The sequence below is a fragment of the Rhinichthys klamathensis genome, unplaced genomic scaffold (assembly GCF_029890125.1).
Source record: "Rhinichthys klamathensis goyatoka isolate OS25496 unplaced genomic scaffold, OSU_Roscu_1.1 h1tg000270l_1, whole genome shotgun sequence".
Classification (NCBI taxonomy): Eukaryota; Metazoa; Chordata; class Actinopteri; order Cypriniformes; family Leuciscidae; genus Rhinichthys; species Rhinichthys klamathensis.
Genome location: NW_026606790.1, coordinates 1,178,293 through 1,197,814, shown reverse-complemented (window position 1 = coordinate 1,197,814; position 19,522 = coordinate 1,178,293). Strand labels below are relative to the sequence as shown.

The window sequence follows — 19,522 nt, the reverse complement described above, 5'->3', positions numbered from 1 at the left end:
AGTGGCTACAGAAAAAGAGAGACTGCAACCGGACCCATGCGAAAACAAGGATACATATCGGAAGGACATTACATGTAGTCACACAATGCTGACGTTGTTAACATTAACAATTTGAAAACGAAGTATAATTTGCATGGTTTTTCGTGATATGATAACTTATAAGCGGTAAGCGTTAGATTTAATCAGCGCGATTTACTGCAATGTCAGAACCAGAACAAAAGTGGATGTTTCTTACTAGTTCAGATGACATTTTCCGGTGAAAATTATTATGTTGGTCATACTTCCAAAAAGAATAATCTGTGAATGCCAGTATCCACACCGGCACGGTGATTGACAGCTGCACACTCTCCTCAAACATTGTGTTCATCTGCGCTGTGCCGTGTCGAGGGTGTTGAAGTACAACTCACGTAAAGTTGATAATTCCGCGAATGACTGCAATTGCAGATTTCAAACAGAGATGGCGACAAAGAGGAAAAACGCCGGACTGCAGCTTTAATAAACCATCAGGCAACGTCTACTGTATTACATCTACCCAAACAAAAATGTAGGAGCTGTGACAAACCTGATCATTTGAAATCAGAATAATATGAAAGCTGCTCCTATCCCTCAGTGATTACAGCCTAAAACACATCAGGCCAATACTCGCTTTAATTGGATTTTGCAGACACATCAAACTCTATTCAATTCCATTTATGTCCAAGAAAACAGTATCCCTGGGTTTTTATCTCACAGAAACAGATATGTGCTCTCTATTCTGTGAGCGAAGGCTCAGAAAAGCTTGAAGAATATTAAAACATCTGAAGCGTTCAGTAGTTTGCTCCATGAAGTGAAGGGGGAAAAAAAGTGAAACTTATACATTTTCTATTAGGTTACACAAGATTAGAAAACATACAGCAGTATGATTACAAAATCAGCTAAAGCTTTCATGCTGAAATTGTCTACAACTACACATCACATTAACACAGAAGAAGCAGCATTCCAGCCATTTAGGAAGCTTTTATGATTTCTGGTGGGAATCTCTAGTTCATGATATGACAACATGTTGTTAAGATACAATTTTGCACTTGTTTTTGTAATAAATTATACAATAAATAATTGTTGTACAAAATTTCCTTATTTTGCATAGTTTTTATTGTAAAAACCTATTCATGCTTTAAAAATACAAATTTGTCATTCTAATAAAATACACACACACAAAAAATTTTGTGATTCTTTCTGCAGGTTACCTTGTTACACCAATAGGTGGCGACAAATGACTGCCTTTATGAAAGAGTCACTGACTGAATCATTAAAACGATCATTTCAAAACCAGTAATTCATTCAGTAAGAAAACAGGTCCTTCATTCAACCGAACTGATTTGCTCAAGCACGCCAATTCATAGGAACAAAAAATAAGGACAAAAAAACCCACAAAGTAACTGGTATTAAATTAAGTTACTAAATATTAACGTCTTATTAAACTATTGTATAAAAGCAATAATCACACTTTCAGTCTTTCTCTATTATGATGTATAAAGGCGGAGCAAGTTACATTTTGACAAGATAGTGAAGACAAACCTTCTTTAAATAATGTGCCTTGTTGTAAAATAAAACTAGAAATATGTATTTAGAAAATAATACAATAAAAATGTACTTCATAATTAAAATAAAACTACGTTTTAATCTGATAACATTTTATAATGTAAAATGTAATTCTTTATTCAAGACTAAAATCCCTCCTGATGCCTTTTTTCTTTCCTCTCAATAGTAATGTCTCTAATTTCTCATCATCAGAGTAAAACTGCAAGCAAAATGTCAGATTATATTGATCTTCTATAAAAAGCAGGAGTCCAGTAATCCTTCAGTATCCAAAGCAGCCCAGAGCACCTGATCCTGTCTGGATCATACTTGAATATCACTGGAAGGATGATCAGAGGAGAGCATCTATATGATAACTCCACCAGCAGACTCTGGGTTTCTCTCAGGACTTAGTGAGATACAGACTGAGTGAGATACAGCGCTTTCACATTGAAGAGCAGTGTCCATCACCACAGGAATCAATAAAGCAGAAAGCTGAGTGGATGCGGGGGATTATCTGATGCTTACAAGAAGATTCAATCTGCTCCGCAATCTCTGTCTTCTATCAAATGCCAGGAGCAAAACCATTCATGTAATGCACATTATGCTTTGTCATTCTTTTGTTATGCTTGTCCCTGCAAAAGACATGACAGCACCATCTTGCATGTGATGTGTGTGCACATCCATAATGCATAGCAATCTATGTGTAAATGGATGATGAAGGTAAATTGTGCATGTCTAAAGCATACAGTGGCTCTGTGCATGAATGACTGGTTGATGTAGCTAGCGCATATTTAGTGTACAGTATGGCATTATACATAAAAGACCGTTGTTCACATGTCAGTGGGTGACATCCTATACATGTAAGAGATAAAAGCACATGTAATCTAAGGGAAGTAAAAGTGTGTGTTAGAGAGAGAGAGATCTTGCCCGTGTCTCCAGTAAACTATTACTAATCTTAAAGTTTTTGGGGTTTTTTTTTACCATTCAGGTGGTTAAATCCATGGGTATCCACCCATTGACAACAAAATTTATGAAAAATACATGACTATATTTGTGTTGACAAAATAATTTTTCCCTTTCTAAATTAAAAATTCAAGTATCAGAGAGATTTTAAATGTATATCTGGTCTAAAATGGAGTAAGTTGATTGCAGGCAAACATAAGTGCACTATCAGAAGTTGTTTACCTTTAGGGATACAACAGCTTGTCACTGGGCAGTACCCCAAAAAGGATAACTTTGTACCTTATCTACCCCTAAAAGATGCATTTTAGTACCCTAGAGTACTAGTAATATGTAGCCTCACGGTACTACAATGAACTTTTATGGGTAAATAGGGTACAAAGTTGACCCTTTAAGGGTACTGCCTCCATGAAAAGCTGTACATTTTTTCTTTTTGAGAGTGCATTCACTACTTATTCAAACATTATTTCTCGTCAACTGAATCAAGTCTCTTGTGTGCTATTTGCATGATGCAGAGTTATATGTAGAATGTTCCAAATCAGTTACTTATGAGGTTTCATGTCAGTTAGAGAAGGATATAGCTCACTAGTAGGTTTTGGCTAAAAGTTAGTTTTTTCGTGTTAGTTCCTGGTTCTGAACAATGCAGCACACAAATACAGTAAAAGGAGGGTGATTTCTCTCATATACTGTGATCTGCACATAACAAACCATTTAGTGATAAATACAATCTGAGTGAATTTGAGAGAGCAGTGGTTCAGATACATGCTATGCTGAGAAGAGGGAAACCAGAGATCACGTCAACAGGTGTTGCACTAATGACCAGTGGTGGACAGTAACGAAGTAAAATGTAATTCGTTACTGTACTTAAGTAGCTTTTTTGCGTATCTGTGCTTTACTCAAGTATTTAAATTTTGGGAGACTTTTACTTTAACTCCACTACATTTCAAAGTCAAATATCTTACTTTTTACTCTACTACATTTTCAAAATCAGTCGTTCCTTTTTATTTATGAGTGGATAAAAACGTAACTGGTCAAACGAGCCACCAATCACAGTACAGCACGCGCGCTTTGTTTTGAACTTGCCTTGGCGGTATCTACTAAGCGCGAACCAGAGCCGTTAAATATGAGAGTTGCGCAACATAGATGGTTGTGACAGTGATCTCGCCGCCACGCGGTCACGTTATTCGTGTAGCTCTTAATAGTTCCAAACAAATCGCGTTGACAATGATTTTAAGCGGGACAGAGAGCAGCAGCTATTATTGCAGCAATTATCGGTAAGTATTGACGCATTATGTACATTGCTTACGTTGCCACTAAAATGACTTGCATATAATAGCTTTTTTTTCTGGGGAGTAGAAAACAGAAACACTGCATTAATGCGTTTTTGTGTTTAATTTTTGAGGGAAATTGGCTGCTCCTATAACATAGAATATATATTTAAGCCAGCAGCCATATCACCCTGTAGCCCAAGACTGGTTGCCCACTAAAGCTAAGCAGGGCTGAGCCTGCTTAGTACCTGGATGGGAGACCTTCTGAGAAAACCAGGTTGCTGCTGGAAGAGGTGTTAGTGAGGCCAGCAGGGGGCGTGTGGGTCCTAACGCCCCAGTCTAGTAATGGGGAGACTATACTGTCAATTGAGCACTGTCCTTCCAGGCCCGTCGGAACAGGACAGGCAAACCAAGCAATTGCTTGGGGCCCCGAGCTGGACTGGGGCCCCAAGACAACGACTGTTTAAGAATAAAATGCAACAACAAACTGTGAGCGCCCCTATGATAGTCAATGCAGTAAAGTGCAATGACACTGTTATCGGAATCCCCCTCAAGGGGGCCCCTCTCAGTAGTCGCTGACAGCAGCCAACCACGCGATCTCTGCTGCCGGCAAAATTCAAACCTCCTCGGGAGTTATCATGAAGCGGAATTATGCTTCAGGAAGCCAGAAAAGAAAGAAGAGAAAGGAAGAGAAGGTTAAGAAAAATACCAGATAGTGGCATACCTGCCAACTTTTGATTTTTGCTCGGCGTGAGATTTGTTGACGGGGGGGGGGGGGGGGGGGGTAGAGACGAGTGAGATTTGTTGACGGGTGGGGGGGGTTGGGGTAGAGACGAGTGAGATTTGTTGACGGGGGGGGGGGGCGAGGGGCAACCTCGCTCGCGCAAGGTCTCTCGCTCGCTCTACGCGGTTTGGAGCACAATCTCTGTCTCGCATGCACGCTCGCTCTAGATAACGGGAGATTTTTAACGAATTTGCGGTATAACTAGTCGATCACGAGTGGCTCAACAGGTAGATATATAGATAAACTCATCTTCCAGGCATTTGACCGCCCGGGTTGACACTTCAGCGTGAGAAATCGGGAGTGTGGCGTGTGAGCGTGTGAAACCAATCAAATGCGGGTGTCTCACGGCCAATGCGTGAGAGTTGGCAGCTATGTAGTGGTAAAGTAATAAATTACACTGCATAAAAAAATAGCTCTACTTGTCTTGTACAAATGGTGTAATTTTGCAGCAGGTAACATTAGACTAGCAAAAATATGTTTATGTTAGTACCTGCCTGACGGCAAATGCTGCTTGTAACGAACAGTTAGTGCAAATTTTTTTTCGAACGGACGGAATATGGTTAACGTTACATACTGTAATATGTTTTTTAACGGTTTAAGGAGTTCCAGAATCACTGTTTATCGTATTTAATGACATGACATTGCTATAGCTAATAGGTTTTGATGAAAGTGGCATAGCATAACTATTCCACCGTGATAATCTATTTACCAATGGGGGTTAGGAAAACCACACAATAAATTCCGTGCATCAAACATTAGCTTGGGATGTTTTTAAGCATTGGTAGTGAAAGCAGCATCCCTTCCCTTCTAATATCAAAATATGGAAATGCTAACATATCTTTAAGTTTTCTGTAACACTTTATAATAACAATCATTAATAGATGGTAAATTGTTAGTTATTTAATATTTAGTTAATTGTCATTTAACTGTTAGCAAACAGTCTTTTTACTTAATAAATAATTTGTAACCTTACCCATCTATAAACATTATTTAACCTGAAAAAGGCAGAGGAACATGATTTTTTCATAGCTTATGTCCTCCATGTCCATTTTGCTTGGGGCCCCCAAATTCCTTCAAACAGCCCTGCGTCCTTCGGATGAGACGTTAAACCGAGGCCCTGACTCTCTGTGGTCACAAAAAATCCCAAACTGGGCAAATTTGGCCAGGATGCCGGGGTTACACCCCTACTCTTTCGAAAGACATCCTGGCCAAATTTGCCCAGTGGCCTCTGTCCATCATGGCCTCCTAATCATCCCCATATATATATATATACCAATTGGCTTCATCACTCTGTCTCCTCTCCACCAGTAAGCTGGTGTGTGGTGGGCATTTTGGCACAATATGGCTGCCGTCGCATCATTCAGGTGGATGCTGCACATTGGTGGTGGTTGAGGAGATTCCCCCTTCTATGTGAAGCGCTTTGAGTGTCCAGAAAAGCGCTATATAAATGTGATGAATTATTATATATATATATATATATATATATATATATGTATGTGTGTGTGTATATATATATATATTTATATATATATTTTTTAATGGCGTTGTGCAGGTTTATGTGAATGTATCATACCATTAAGATGTTAATAATTATGACCATAGGCGCTGGAGAAAAATATATACAGTAAATACTGTAAATGTTTTATACCTTATGGGAACAGTCCCCTTCCCTCCAAAATTAATCACACAAAAAAATTTATTCAATTCAAATATATATATATATATATATATATATATATATATATATATACAGTATATATATCAGACTAATTAATGTCATTTCATTAATAGATTGGTGTGCCAAGAGTAGTGATGTATGTCTCGAGACCGGTCTTGGTCTCGAGACCACTTTTACGTGGTCTCGGTCTTGTCACGGCCTTGACGGTCTTTGGTCTCGGTCTTGTCTTGGTCTCGGACCTCTCGGTCTTGTCTAGGTCTCGCTGTCTCAGACCGACATAGTGGTCAGGGGATTGAGCAATACAATACTACAATATCCACGACGATATCCGCAACGTATTGAAGCGCGCGTCCGAGTGAAGACGGTGCGGTGCGCGCGAGCCACGCGAGAAAACACTGTATCCGCGCCACTGATCGCAGCGGCAACGAGCAATTTGATCACTTGATTTAAAAAACACATTTCATTTACAGTTTTTGATATATTAATATTTAGTAAAACACATATCAGTGACATGATGGGTTTTACCTTCATTCAGGAGATGTTGGGTAACTGCACAACTGACAGATGACTTTGAGCGCACCGCCAACGGTGTGTGTGTGTGTGTGTGTGTGAAACCATAGCGACAAAAACGACCAACTTTCGGATCCTGCACTTAAGCCTATAATTTCGTTTTTAAAAATATAATTATGTATTTAAAAGTTGCAGAATGGATTCATTTGGAGACTTCGAAATCAGCAGAGATAGGCAGGCAAATGCAAAACAACATTTGACAAGTTATTGCTTAGCTTCAACACTAATGTTTTTTTCCCCTCCGGTCTCGACTTGGTCTCGGTCTTAGTCTCGACTTGGTCTTGGTCTCGACTTGGTCTGTCTTGGTCTTGGTCTTGGTCTTGTCTTGGTCTCGATACCATCTGGTCTTGGTAGTGTCTTGGTCTCGGTTTAGGCGGTCTCGACTACAAGTCTAGCCAAGAGTGACATTAGTCTTCACTTAGACTGAGTTAAGCAAGAGTCTTGTGACAAATTATAATAGGACATTATAGCCATAAAAAATCAAAGTACTTGGATACATAAGTACATTTGAAGGCAAATACTTTTGTAATTTTACTCAAGTGAATGTTTAAAGGCAGCACTTTTACTTGAGAAATATTTTTTAGTATCTTTACTTTTACTCAAGTACATGGTATGTGTACTTCGTCCACCACTGCTAATGACTAACACTTTGCCTTTCCTTGTTCCTCCTACTCAGTAAAAGGCTTTTTTATTGAAGCAGGACCTCCATATGTAAAAGCGGTGGTTTATATCTAAAGGTGTGACTGTGAGTTACTTAAAATAGTCTAGATGTACAGTATAACAGCAAAAAAAGTACACTTGAACAATAAATACAGAGTAACACATAGTGCTGCACGATTAATCGTATCGCAATCGTAATCGCGATGTCAAACCTATGCGATTATATAACGCAAAATGCCGCGATTTTATATGAAATAAACAAATTAGGGCTATTAACGCAGCATCTCTTCTTTTTTGTCATCCTTTGACTAGTGTTACATGATCCCGCTTTTCGTGCAAATGCCTTAAAACCATTTTGCACGACAATAAGTCAAAAGAGAGCGCGCTGCCTGTGAATGTCCTGAATGTGACTCACAGAAAAACGCGTGCCAGTATAATGCGCATGCACAGACCGGGTGCCAGAATACAGTTCTCTTTCGAGCTTGAACAAACAATAACACACACAATTATGCCATAATGTCGTTTTGTCGATTATCTTCATAACATAAGAACAGTCTTATGATGGACGAAAAGAGTTGTGCTTGTGAGAGAATGAGGCGCGTGTGAGATACGCGTCTCGGCAACGGCTGCTCTTAAAGGGCCAGCAGCGAATAAAGCGTTCCGTCAGTAAAGTTAAACAAAGAACAAAGGGAACAGAAAATTACTCACTGCTCTTGACTAAAGAAGTTTTGTAGCTTTAATAAGGATTAGTCTATATATCATTTATAATTCATGCAGCGCAGACTGTTTGATAACTTTATTCAATTTCTGTGTATAAATCTGTATGTAAATCCTCAATCCTACCTGTTAAGACAGGAAGGGCACAAGTAAATATGGCATTTATTATGGGTTTATGTGAGGATTGTTTGAAGTTCACTTAATTTAAAAGCTGTTATTTTTTTAAGCCTAATAAATATTTTAAAAGTTGATAGCTTTCAATTGTATTGATGGAATCACTGTAATGTTGGATGGCTATAATTAACGTTTAAAATGTGGGGGGTGTCGTCATTTTTATCCAGACATCAATGGTTTATTTATCATTATAGGTGTTATCAATCATTTAGTTGTTGTTGCTAGTTTGAGTTGAGAAATACACATTAATACACAGAATGATCACTAATCTGTGTGTGCATTTTACTTTAGAACCAAGCAAGTTGACTCATGAAACCATTTTATTATATCGCAATCGCATATCGCAATCGCAATATTGACCTCATTAATCGCAATATGGCATTTTCCTCAAATCGTGCAGCCCTAGTAACACATTTCTGTTTTGATCGCCAGTTGGAATTTGTGTAGACAGGAAAGCTCAAAGGGAGAGGATGTGGTCACAGCTGAAAAAAAGATTTTCATTGTGAGTAATGTCACAGTGTCCCTCCATGAAGCGGCACTCTGTATCTTGTGATGGCTAATTAATTAACAGGCATTCAAAATAACCATTAACCAAAGAAGTCAAAGAGCAAAACGATGCTATGGAGGTGTCTCTCTCTAAGGTCTTTCTTTAAAGGGGTCCTATTTTGCTTTTTCAACTTTAGTTAGTGTGTAATGTTGCTGTTTGAGCATAAAAAAGACCTGCAAGGTTACAAAGCTCAAGTCCACTCCAAAGGGAGACGTTTTATTAACCCTCTGGGGACCAGGGTGTTTTTGGGGCCCTTGGGATGTTTTGACATGCACTGACATTTGTGCTTTTTTCAGTTATTTATAAACATGTTAATGGCAACGGTGTAAATCCACTCTATATAGCACAAAAGGGGCTACCATGATATGTGAGCAACATGTATGTACATGTTTGTATTTTTAAGAGAATAATGTTTATGCATTGTTATTGAAAAAAAATTAAAATGAAAGTTGCTGAAATAAGACCACAAAACACATATTGATTATTTCTTCACAAGACTTTTGAAAATTGTATCACATAGTCTAGAATATTTGCTCCAAAACTATGTGAGAATCATCCTGACTACTCATTCAGATAAGTCAATAAAGTCTTTTACATTTTTAATGACGTGTTTTGTTTGAGAAAGCTTTATGGGAGGAGGCGTGATCTCTCATTAATATGTGTGGCATTCCACACCTGAGAAAGACAAAGACCCTCCCATAATGGCCCTATTAGGTGCTATCAGGCCATATCATTATCAGGAGCCTTGCACAAAGAATGAGGAGATTTAAAAAAGAATGGCTTTTAGATTGTTTGGATTTATTTACAACACACACACACACACACACACACACACACACACACACACACACACACACACACACACACACACACACACACACACTGCTTAGAATAAGTGAAAACACCCATGCTAAAGTTGACTAAAAAGAGGAATAAAAAATCTTAATGCCTTAATTAAAAAAATGAGGAAAACTCCAACCTTTAGGGACATGAATAATGTCCTTGAATTCTTTGTGAATGAATAATGTATCACAAATAATTAAATGTTCTTCTTTAAAATACATGGTGCATATGTCTGGACACTTCTATCACACACCCTTCACCATATAGACATGGTTTTATTTCAGTTCAAAGTTCAAAGTTAGAGTTGGAAACATCTTGAAAAGAAAATAGTCTTTTTCCGTAAATGTCTTAGTTTGATCATACATATTTCAAAGTTGAGGATTCATTATTCATTTGATTCATAACACTTTAACATCTTAGTTGATTAGTTTATTGACAAAACATACTATATATTTAACATATGAGCAGAAACTCCTAACAAAAGCTTATTTGATGTCTATTTTAGAGTAAAAACTTTCTCCAAAACTAGTCGAAATGTTGTCTTTTATTTAGTCTGTAACAGTGCGTATCTGTGCGTTCATTCATTCATTCATTAATTCATTCACACACACACACACACACACACACACACACACACACACACACACACACACAGCTTTGTTTTTGTGATATATGAGGACATTCCATAGGCGTAATGACTTTTATACTGGACAAACTGTATATTCTATCCCCCTACACTGCCCCTATCCCTAAACCTACCCATCACAGGAGACATGCTGCATTTTTACATAAAAAAAAACCCATTGTTTTTTATGTTTTTTAAGCTATTTGAAATATGAGGACACATGCAATGTCCTCATATATCACGTGTAAGTTGTAATACCAGTGTAATATGCATGTCATTATACACATTTGTGTCCTCATATATCACAAAAACAAACACACACACACACACACACACACACACACACACACACACACACACACACACACACACACACACACACACACACACACACACACGATTCACATTTAAACAGTATGCTATTTTTCCGTTTACAGACACTAACGTTATTCTATATCGCAATTAGAACAAAGCACTTGCATAAAACACTTACTTCTCAGCTGAATCTGTTGCTCATCCTCGAAGTGAAAATAAACCAGCACTTGTTCTGTGGTAAATGTCCCAGGATTGTTCCTCATATAGTCGCGCAAGACGACAGTAGATTAATCTGACTAAAAATATAGTGTGTTTTCAGAGTTTATGGGCGTTAACGCGTCTCAATGTGTTGCTTCACATATTTGCGTTTGAATAGCGCGTGCTCTCCGTGGGCGTGTGACACATTACCAGAGATAATGAGCTGAGAGAAAGATAATTAGAACGGCTGACACGTCTCTCTTTTTATATAGATGACATAAACGGAGAATATTTATTTTAGTTTTGAATCGGATCATTTAAAAGTACAAACTCAAATGATTTAAAAGATATATTGCTTATGGCTGGGTGATTAGTATTAGCTGAGTTGTGTTGAAGATTAGAGACGTGCTCCAGAAAAAAAGTTCACCGTGACGGAGAGGCAGAACGCACACCCTGTTTATTTTCTTTATTTTACAAAAGCACAATATTTTATTTCGATTGTATGTGGGCACATAAAAAAGTAGACATTTAACAGATTATTTTCTCATATTTCTTAACTCTATATGAACAGAAATTATGGTAGTACTTTAAGTCTATTTTTCTGCTATGTGAAAAAAAACGAGCAAAACGCGCCGGCGCGTTTCTGGTCCCCAGAGGGTTAACAGAATCTGCTTTCCAAGAACTACAACGAACGGCTCGTTTGGACAACAAAGCACTTTTGCTGGATCTTGTTTAAATAATCCCGGTCTAGATCCCCGCTTTCCTAGAGAAGACGAAGAGTGTTGTCGCTGTTTTTTTCACCCCAGAAAAAGTTTGTCCTAAGGCTGACAAACTTAAAGAGGTTAAAAATATTTTTTAACACTGTTCCTGAACATTATAACCTGAACGTTTGTCTGTGCATGGCACATTTTACGGAGAACAGCAGACAGAAGAGAGTACAATGCAGGCCATACGCACAAAAGCTTCTCCTGAAAGACATAGCAGTTCCCACTTTGTCAGGACAATCTGTTGTTTATGCATCACAAATTGTACGTCTTGTTATTTGTAATTGTATTTTCTATTAAGAGTTCCAATTATAAGTTTTATGTAGTTGCTAAGCTATGATGTAAACGAAGGGCAAAGCTTTGCCTCCGCTAGCCTGCTAACTAACATTATAGTATTGATGTAGTTTTCTTTAGATTTTGTAAGCTCTTGCTTTTGAAAGACTGTTCACCACCCCTTAGGAAAAGTATCCATGATTTTGTGATCGATTACTGTTTGTATTATCATAGTTCTCCAACAAATATGATTAAATGCTGGATAACATATCTATAAGAAAAATACAAAAAACATACCACTCTGAAACGTCCTGTGAAATCCGTGCTTAAAATCTGTTCAGCACGATCCTCTTGTTCGTTAACATTGTCATTTGTCAGGGTCTGAATCGGGCTCGAATTGGTTTAAAATTGACACCATCCTTATTTATATTTACACTAGAGAAGAACTTGTGGTTATGGAGGGGTGGGACATTTCCCAAACAAGCGCTAAGAGTTGCACAAAACACTGGGCAGGCTAACCAATCACAGCACATTTCGTATTTCGGAAGGAGGGGCTTCATCGAAAATTATACATTTCAACCAGATTGGGGAGAGAGAAGCAGTAATAATGTAATATATGTGAAAAATAATGCATTTTTTATAAATATAAATAAATTCAATAAAGCATGAAAACATTCTAGTACACCCCAAAAACAATGCAACCAAACTGTGCTAAGAGAAACCCTGTCTTTTGAATATTGATTAGTATTTTGCTTGCGAGAATGTGGCTGAATTTCAAGCCCTGTCGGGAAAAACATCTGCATGCAGCTTTAAACCAAATCCAAAAGGGTGTACGAGGAATGTTCCAAGCAAGACAGAGACATTTCTTGCTTTTTGAGATGCTTGAAGGGGAAATAAAACAGACAGCTAATTTTATTCAGCCTTAATTCTACGGCACAAAACTGTAAAACAGACTAAAATAAAGGTCTTTTTCAAGAAATGTGGGTTACCGTCGGCCTAACAACTAAAGCACATGCTGTTTCCGCCCTCAAAGCTGTGACACACGTCGTGGTATCGATGAAAACAAAGCTGCCTTTCATTGCTTGCTGTATACAGCCAGGAAATTATGCGACTATAACTCCCAAAATCCAGCGCACTTAAAACGTCAAGTGTAAAAGACTTGCTCAGGGTGCAAATTTGACTTGCATTAGTCACAGTAGATTCATCTGCCGCCACAATCCGTCTTAAAATCTTTCCTCTAATTACTTCAAACTTTTACAATGGAGAATCATTACATTTTTCCAGTACAAAAGATTCAGTCCAGACTTTTGACAAATCAATGGGCAGTATTTTGGCCATCCCTGTGGGGCAGCGTGCCTGGTGAAGACCGGAAGTGATTTAGGTACCCCTCAGTCTGTTACGCTTTACTGACTAATGGTAGACCTTGATCGGCTCCGCCCCGCTCTGGCAAAACGCCTAATGGCTCGCTCCATCAGCTCATTACCCCGTCGGATAAAAGGCTTTATTTGCGAAGCAGGGCGAACAGACTGGCCAAATAATGAGACGGGAAGTGATCCCAGTCGCCTATAAAGCAGGGAGGCAGGTTCCACCCCGCTAAAACACCTGAGGGGAGCGACAACCACACACTTCATGGGTTTTGGCCCACAGGTTTCGCACATATGCGGTGGTCTGTGCCAACTGCTTCTACCTGCAGGCCCAATGAATGGAGCCACATAAAAGGTGCAGCCCAAGAGAGCGCTGTGAAATAATCCTTAAGACTCGAGACACACCACTACTGAAAGGAAACACAATCAGCATGTGGAGGAAATGAATTACCTGATGCCTTTGATCTGTCCAATGCTGTTGTGGGATATTCTGGACAGCGCAGAGATCACCTGTGGAACAAGAGAAGGTTCGGGTTAGCCAAAGAAACTTCACTTAATGCAAATTACAGCAAAATCATAACTAGATTTTAACATCTTCTGAAAGGTGCAAAACACGGCACCACAATTGTTATCTTTTTGCTAGAAGGATCTAGGTGGGTTTTTTTTTTTTTTTTTTTTTTTTTTTTCAGAAAAAGCTCAATTATACGACTCGCAAACAATCTATTTCACCATCGCTGCTCCATATTTTAAAATAAAGAACTGTAAATAGACAGCAAGTAATTTTAACAAAAAAAAATTCAAAGCATTGTAGCATTAATTTTGTAGCATAAATTCTGCAAGACAAGTTAGCAAAAGTTTAATACTTAAAGGGCCGGGTATACTTCATTTTCCGCATTCCGCTCCGTCTTACGCACAGTTGAGTGTGCAATTCTTTCAAAGTATACTTCTTTGGCTACGAGCGTGGAAAGAAGAGTTCGACTCTGTGTTCGATCTAGTGGACTTTGTTTGCAAGCACTCAAGTTACTCGCACATGTGCTGTTGTACGCGCGTCATCCATGCGAACAGAAAAATTGGGCTGCAAAATTGTCACATGGACCGTGCACGGACTGTCACGAAAAGCGACGGCCGAAGTATATTTTGGGCTTAATTGTTGTAGACAAATAGTGATTCCAGTAATAAACGTTTGCAACAGAACAAAGTGTCAAACAAAGGGCTTGTTTTATGATGGGCTTTGGTGGCACAGCTTGTGTGCACACACACGGATCACGCTACCCCACTAAGGACGACGTTAAAGGACATGTGGCATGAAACGCCCTGATGAAATCATAGACGTGAAGCGCTTTTCACAGATCTGTGAAGGCCCCTCCTCTCCCAGCTGCATTAGTGCCGTGTAACAGGGTTAAATGTGTGCGGTATTTACACTGATTTAATGCCAGTCATGAGTCACATCTGAGTAGGCTTATTGGTGGCCCTTCTAGAGGCTTCCAGATGGTGTGCTAGAGGGTCTCGAGTGTGTAATGCAGAAGCCACACACTAACAAACAGGAAAGCACATGTGCATATGCAAAAGTGAAGATGGTGCTGTGTCGCCTCATTACATGCGTATGGGCGTATTTTCCGCTAGCCTTGCCTGCTGCCATGGTGACACTAGCTGTTCCTCAGTCAGAGCAAAACACTGCAGATGCTTGTGGAGCTTCTACGTAGGTTCTCAAAACAGGTAATGAGCGAAATATGAAAAAATGACAGCATGAAAACTACCAATGACTAAATTAATAAATACTTATCTGCTCAGTATTGTTTTGTTTTTGTCTTCAATAAAAACAATGCAGCTTTTGTCATGATGATTTTTTCCCCCCTCTAACGCTTCTCCATTTGATTTCATATTCTGGATAGCCTTCAATAGCATACTAAAAACATTTTTGGAAACTACATTATTACTTGATTATTATTTTAATAACTACTGATGTAATTCACACAACCAATCATAAATTATATTAGTTTTAAGTTTCACAAACAAAATACTTAATTCGAACATCACTGTGTAATGACAACTGTCAGTTCAGACAAGTGGCACCCATTAAGATGACTCCACAGATGACGATGAGCTTTAATAAAAGACGTACAAGCTCTTTATGCACAAACAGGCAATGTAGTAGCACTATTGTCACATAATGCTTTTATACAAGCCAAAATGTACAAGCTAAACTTCCTTAAACACAGACCCACAGAATCTGTGGCTGCAAAACTCAGCACAGTGCTGAGAGCTCAGCTCTGCAGAATTGAAATGGCTCATGAATGTTCATTAAAAATGATGGCTAATTTGATCTTTTTTTCAGATACTAACAAAATGAATAGTACTGATATCATATTTTTAAATCTAATTGACAGAATTTCCTTCCTAAATCAAAGCAGAAAATGCATCTGGGCCTGTGTATATCTGCACAAATACTGTATAATCAAGGTATGTCTCTTACTGCTGATAATCTGTATTAATGGCATCATGACAGACTATAATGCATTGCATCTTACATTCTACCACCCATATTCCACCAATTTTCTGGCTTGCAACAAGCAGAATCAGTCCAGGCAGGCGGACAGATGATTGAGGGATCAATACAGCTAAATTAGTCTGTGTGTTAGGCTGTTAGGCGTATTGCTCTTGTGTTCATCTGCTAATATGTCTAAATATTCATGGAGCTTCAACAACAACACCTGCGGGGACGGTGTGTGACTCATCCATCAAAGCTGTGGCTTTTTCTTCTCTGTATGTTGTTTCTAGTGTGGTGCTTCATCCTTGTACTCAGTCATTTTCATTGCTCTTGTCTCTCATTCTTCATCTCTCCCTCAGGTCAGGTCAACAGCTCTCGCTATGTTGTCTCAAAATATTGATTTTTCCCTCATCTCAGTGCTTCGGTGTGTATGACAAGCATCAGATCAGAGTCCAGACGCAACACCCATCACCTCGCGAAAACAGCACAATATTGTCCATCACCTCACAATAGCAGCGGCAGAAAGAGAGAATCGTAGATTGTTCGCTAATGTTATACAGTTGCTTATCTGAGATGAAGATACACTAGCATTGTGCCTACATCAGCTGTAATGTGTGCAGGGTTTCCAAACATGGCAAATCCACCTGTCCACCAGAACATGACTCTTGAGAGGAGAGAAAACACAAGAAAGGAAAGGAGAGATAAGATGAGACAAAACTAGAAGAGATGTAGAAACAGACAAGAGGAGAAGACAAAATAATAGACAAGAAGAGGCAAGATGGGATGAGACGAGACGAAAAGTAGCAGGAAAAAATAAATCAAGAATAGAATATGATGCAAGAATTAGTAAAAGATATGAAAGGTAGAAGACAGAAAGAGGAGTGGAGAGAAGATGAAGATCACAACCCCATGGCTGCACACATCACAAACAGAACAGATGATTACAGTGGCATAATGGAAAGAGCCAGTGCTGTATATCAAGCTGCTCTGAATCAACCTTATGCATAAGTGACTTTAAATAAACCTGATGAGGGAAAACAGCCATATAAACAAATGTTCAAATGTGATATTCTACACTAATGTGCTCTAAATGAGAGTTTAAGCAAGAGTCTGAGTTTCAGCAAGGAACTGAGAGTGGTAGGAGATGTGTGAACAGATGGCAGTGAGTCCTGGCACTCGTCTGAAATGGACCTGAGAGCCCAGCATCACAGGACACCAACCAGCACAAACTCCTACAACTCAAAATAAACTTGGACACACACACCAGATTCACATTCGATAGCCTCCTGATTCTCTCTGTTAAGCTAGGGTATCACAAATCTCACAATATGATACACATCGAGATGTCACAACTCAATACATCACAATGCATCACGGTATATAACTTGATTTAAGTAGCACTGCATGTGTAAGCAGTATAAATGCAAACAAACAAATACATTTAAAGTATTGAAAGCAAAAAAGTATTTGAAAAAAATGCAATAAACAAGGTTGGATACACTTGACTGAATTTATGATTTAAAAAAAACATTTGATATAATGGCATATGTTTAAATGCTTAAATTAGTTTTAAAGACAAATATAACTAAATACCTAAATAACATAATATAATACAACACAATATCATATATAATAAAGCGCTAGACAACAATCTTAGACTTTATAGTGAATTTAAATCTTTCTTGGCGCCGCCCCCTTGCTGGCGACTCGGCCACCTGTGTGCAGAGTGTTTGTGTGCAGAGTGTTTGTGAATCGTGCTTTATGTGTTTTTATTATTTATCATTTATCATTATTTATCATTTTTAAAGAACTTTTTTAACTTGTAAATTATTGGACTGAATTCGGACGACGTTAATATGGTGATATTTAATATTCGCAAGTTGTTTTGCCTTCTCTGGCTATGTGGAATAGTGGTATGGAGAGTTACTCAAACACTGGGCCTGCAGGATGGTGAACCCAGGCCAGGACTGTCCCTCATCACCTATAGCCGGCTGGAGCTCTTGGGGTTGCGGGTCTCAGCTTCAGGGGGATTTGTTCCTGATGTCGATTTGTCGGAAATCACATTAAAGACCAGGAAGAGAGGCCGCAGAGGAGGAGTTCGAGTTGGGAACAGTCGGCGAAGATATAAACCAGTGTTACCCGCAGTGATTATGGGGAATGTCCGTTCTCTGGTAAATAAAGTGGATGAACTGTCTGCTCTTGTGCGCTATGATCGCCTTTTTCGACAGAGCAGCCTACTGTGTTTTACGGAGACTTGGTTGTCCAAGAAGATACCAGAGTCACATGTTAAAATGGAAGGATTTTCACTTCACAGACTGGATAGAGACTCAGAGAGGACTGGCAAAAAACTAGGAGGAGGTGTTTGCCTCTATGTGAACGATCAGTGGTGTCATCCTAGCCACGCTACGGTGAAAGAGAAAATTTGTGACCAGAACATTGAACTGCTTGCGGTAAGTTGCCGACCTTATTATCTGCCCAGAGAACTTTCTCATGTTATAGTACAAGTGGTCTACATTCCTCCATCGGGAAATGGAAGGCTGGCCACGGAAACAATTTCGAGAGTGACCCATGATATGCAACGTGCTTCACCGGATGCATTGGTTTTAGTAAATGGGGATTTTAACCACAGTACACTCTCTGCTACTTTACCCACTTTTAAGCAAATGGTGACATGTCCAACCAGGAATGGTAAAATTATTGACCTATTCTATACAAATATTAAGGAGAGTTATAGTGCAAAGGGTCTTCCACCCCTGGGGCAATCTGATCATAATCTAATATCTCTGACATCCAGATACTCTCCTGCGATCCGAAATCAGCCTATTGGCTATAAGACTGTGTGCGTGTGGTCAGATGATGCCTGTGAAAGGTTAAAAGGATGTTTTGAGTGTACAGACTGGTCAGTGTTTTTGGACGATGATGATTTGGACAGTATTTCTGACAAAGTCACCTGTTATATAAATTATTGTGTTGAGTCTGTCATTCCACGTAAACGAATTAAAATGTTTCCTAATAATAAACCATGGGTTACTAGGGAGGTTAAAGCAGCTATTAATAGGAAAAAAGTGGCTTTTTTTAATGGTGATAGGGATCAGATCAAAATTGCGCAAAAAGAATTGAAGAGAGTTATCAAACAGAGTAAGTTTAAATATAAGGAAAGTGTTGAAGAACAAATGTCTAATTGTAACACATGGGGTCTTTGGAATGGTTTGAAATCTCTTACTAGTTATGGAACCAAAAGTAACAGTGCTTGCTGGTCAGGACTGAATGTAAATGAGGTAAATACGTTTTTTGCAAGGTTTGATAATGTTGATTACTCTGCCTCTCATGATATGATTTTAGAATCTCTTGTACAGTGTGATAATGTGGACTGTAGTCCAGCAATTGTTATTAATGAAAATGATGTTCGTCAGCAGTTTAAGTGTCTTAAGACCAGCAAAGCAGCAGGCCCTGATGGTATTCACCCTCGTACTTTGAAAGTCTGTGCTGACCAGTTGTGCTCAGCTTTCCACTCAATTTTTTCTTTGTCCTTGTCTGCATCGAAAATACCAGATATGTGGAAAACATCGTGTCTTGTTCCCATTCCAAAACATGGTAATGTGGGTCGTAGTTTAAATAATTTGAGACCCATTGCTTTGACGTCACAAATAATGAAATGTTTTGAGAGAATTATCCTTGGTTATCTGGGTAGACAGTTGTCAGTTTTTCATGATCCGTTACAGTTTGCATATCGA

The 19,522-nt window shown here is 38.8% G+C and overlaps 1 protein-coding gene across 6 annotated transcripts in view; it reads right to left on the bottom strand.

Annotated features, from left to right (window-relative positions):
* Positions 1–19,522, bottom strand: part of vav2 (vav 2 guanine nucleotide exchange factor) — a 256,865-nt gene that overhangs the window by 60,361 nt on the left and 176,982 nt on the right. For all 6 annotated transcript variants that reach the window (XM_056268289.1, XM_056268290.1, XM_056268292.1 and 3 more), the window contains exon 3: positions 13,752–13,810. In XM_056268289.1, coding sequence (XP_056124264.1) covers positions 13,752–13,810 — 59 coding nt within the window. The remainder of the gene's footprint in view (positions 1–13,751; positions 13,811–19,522) is intronic.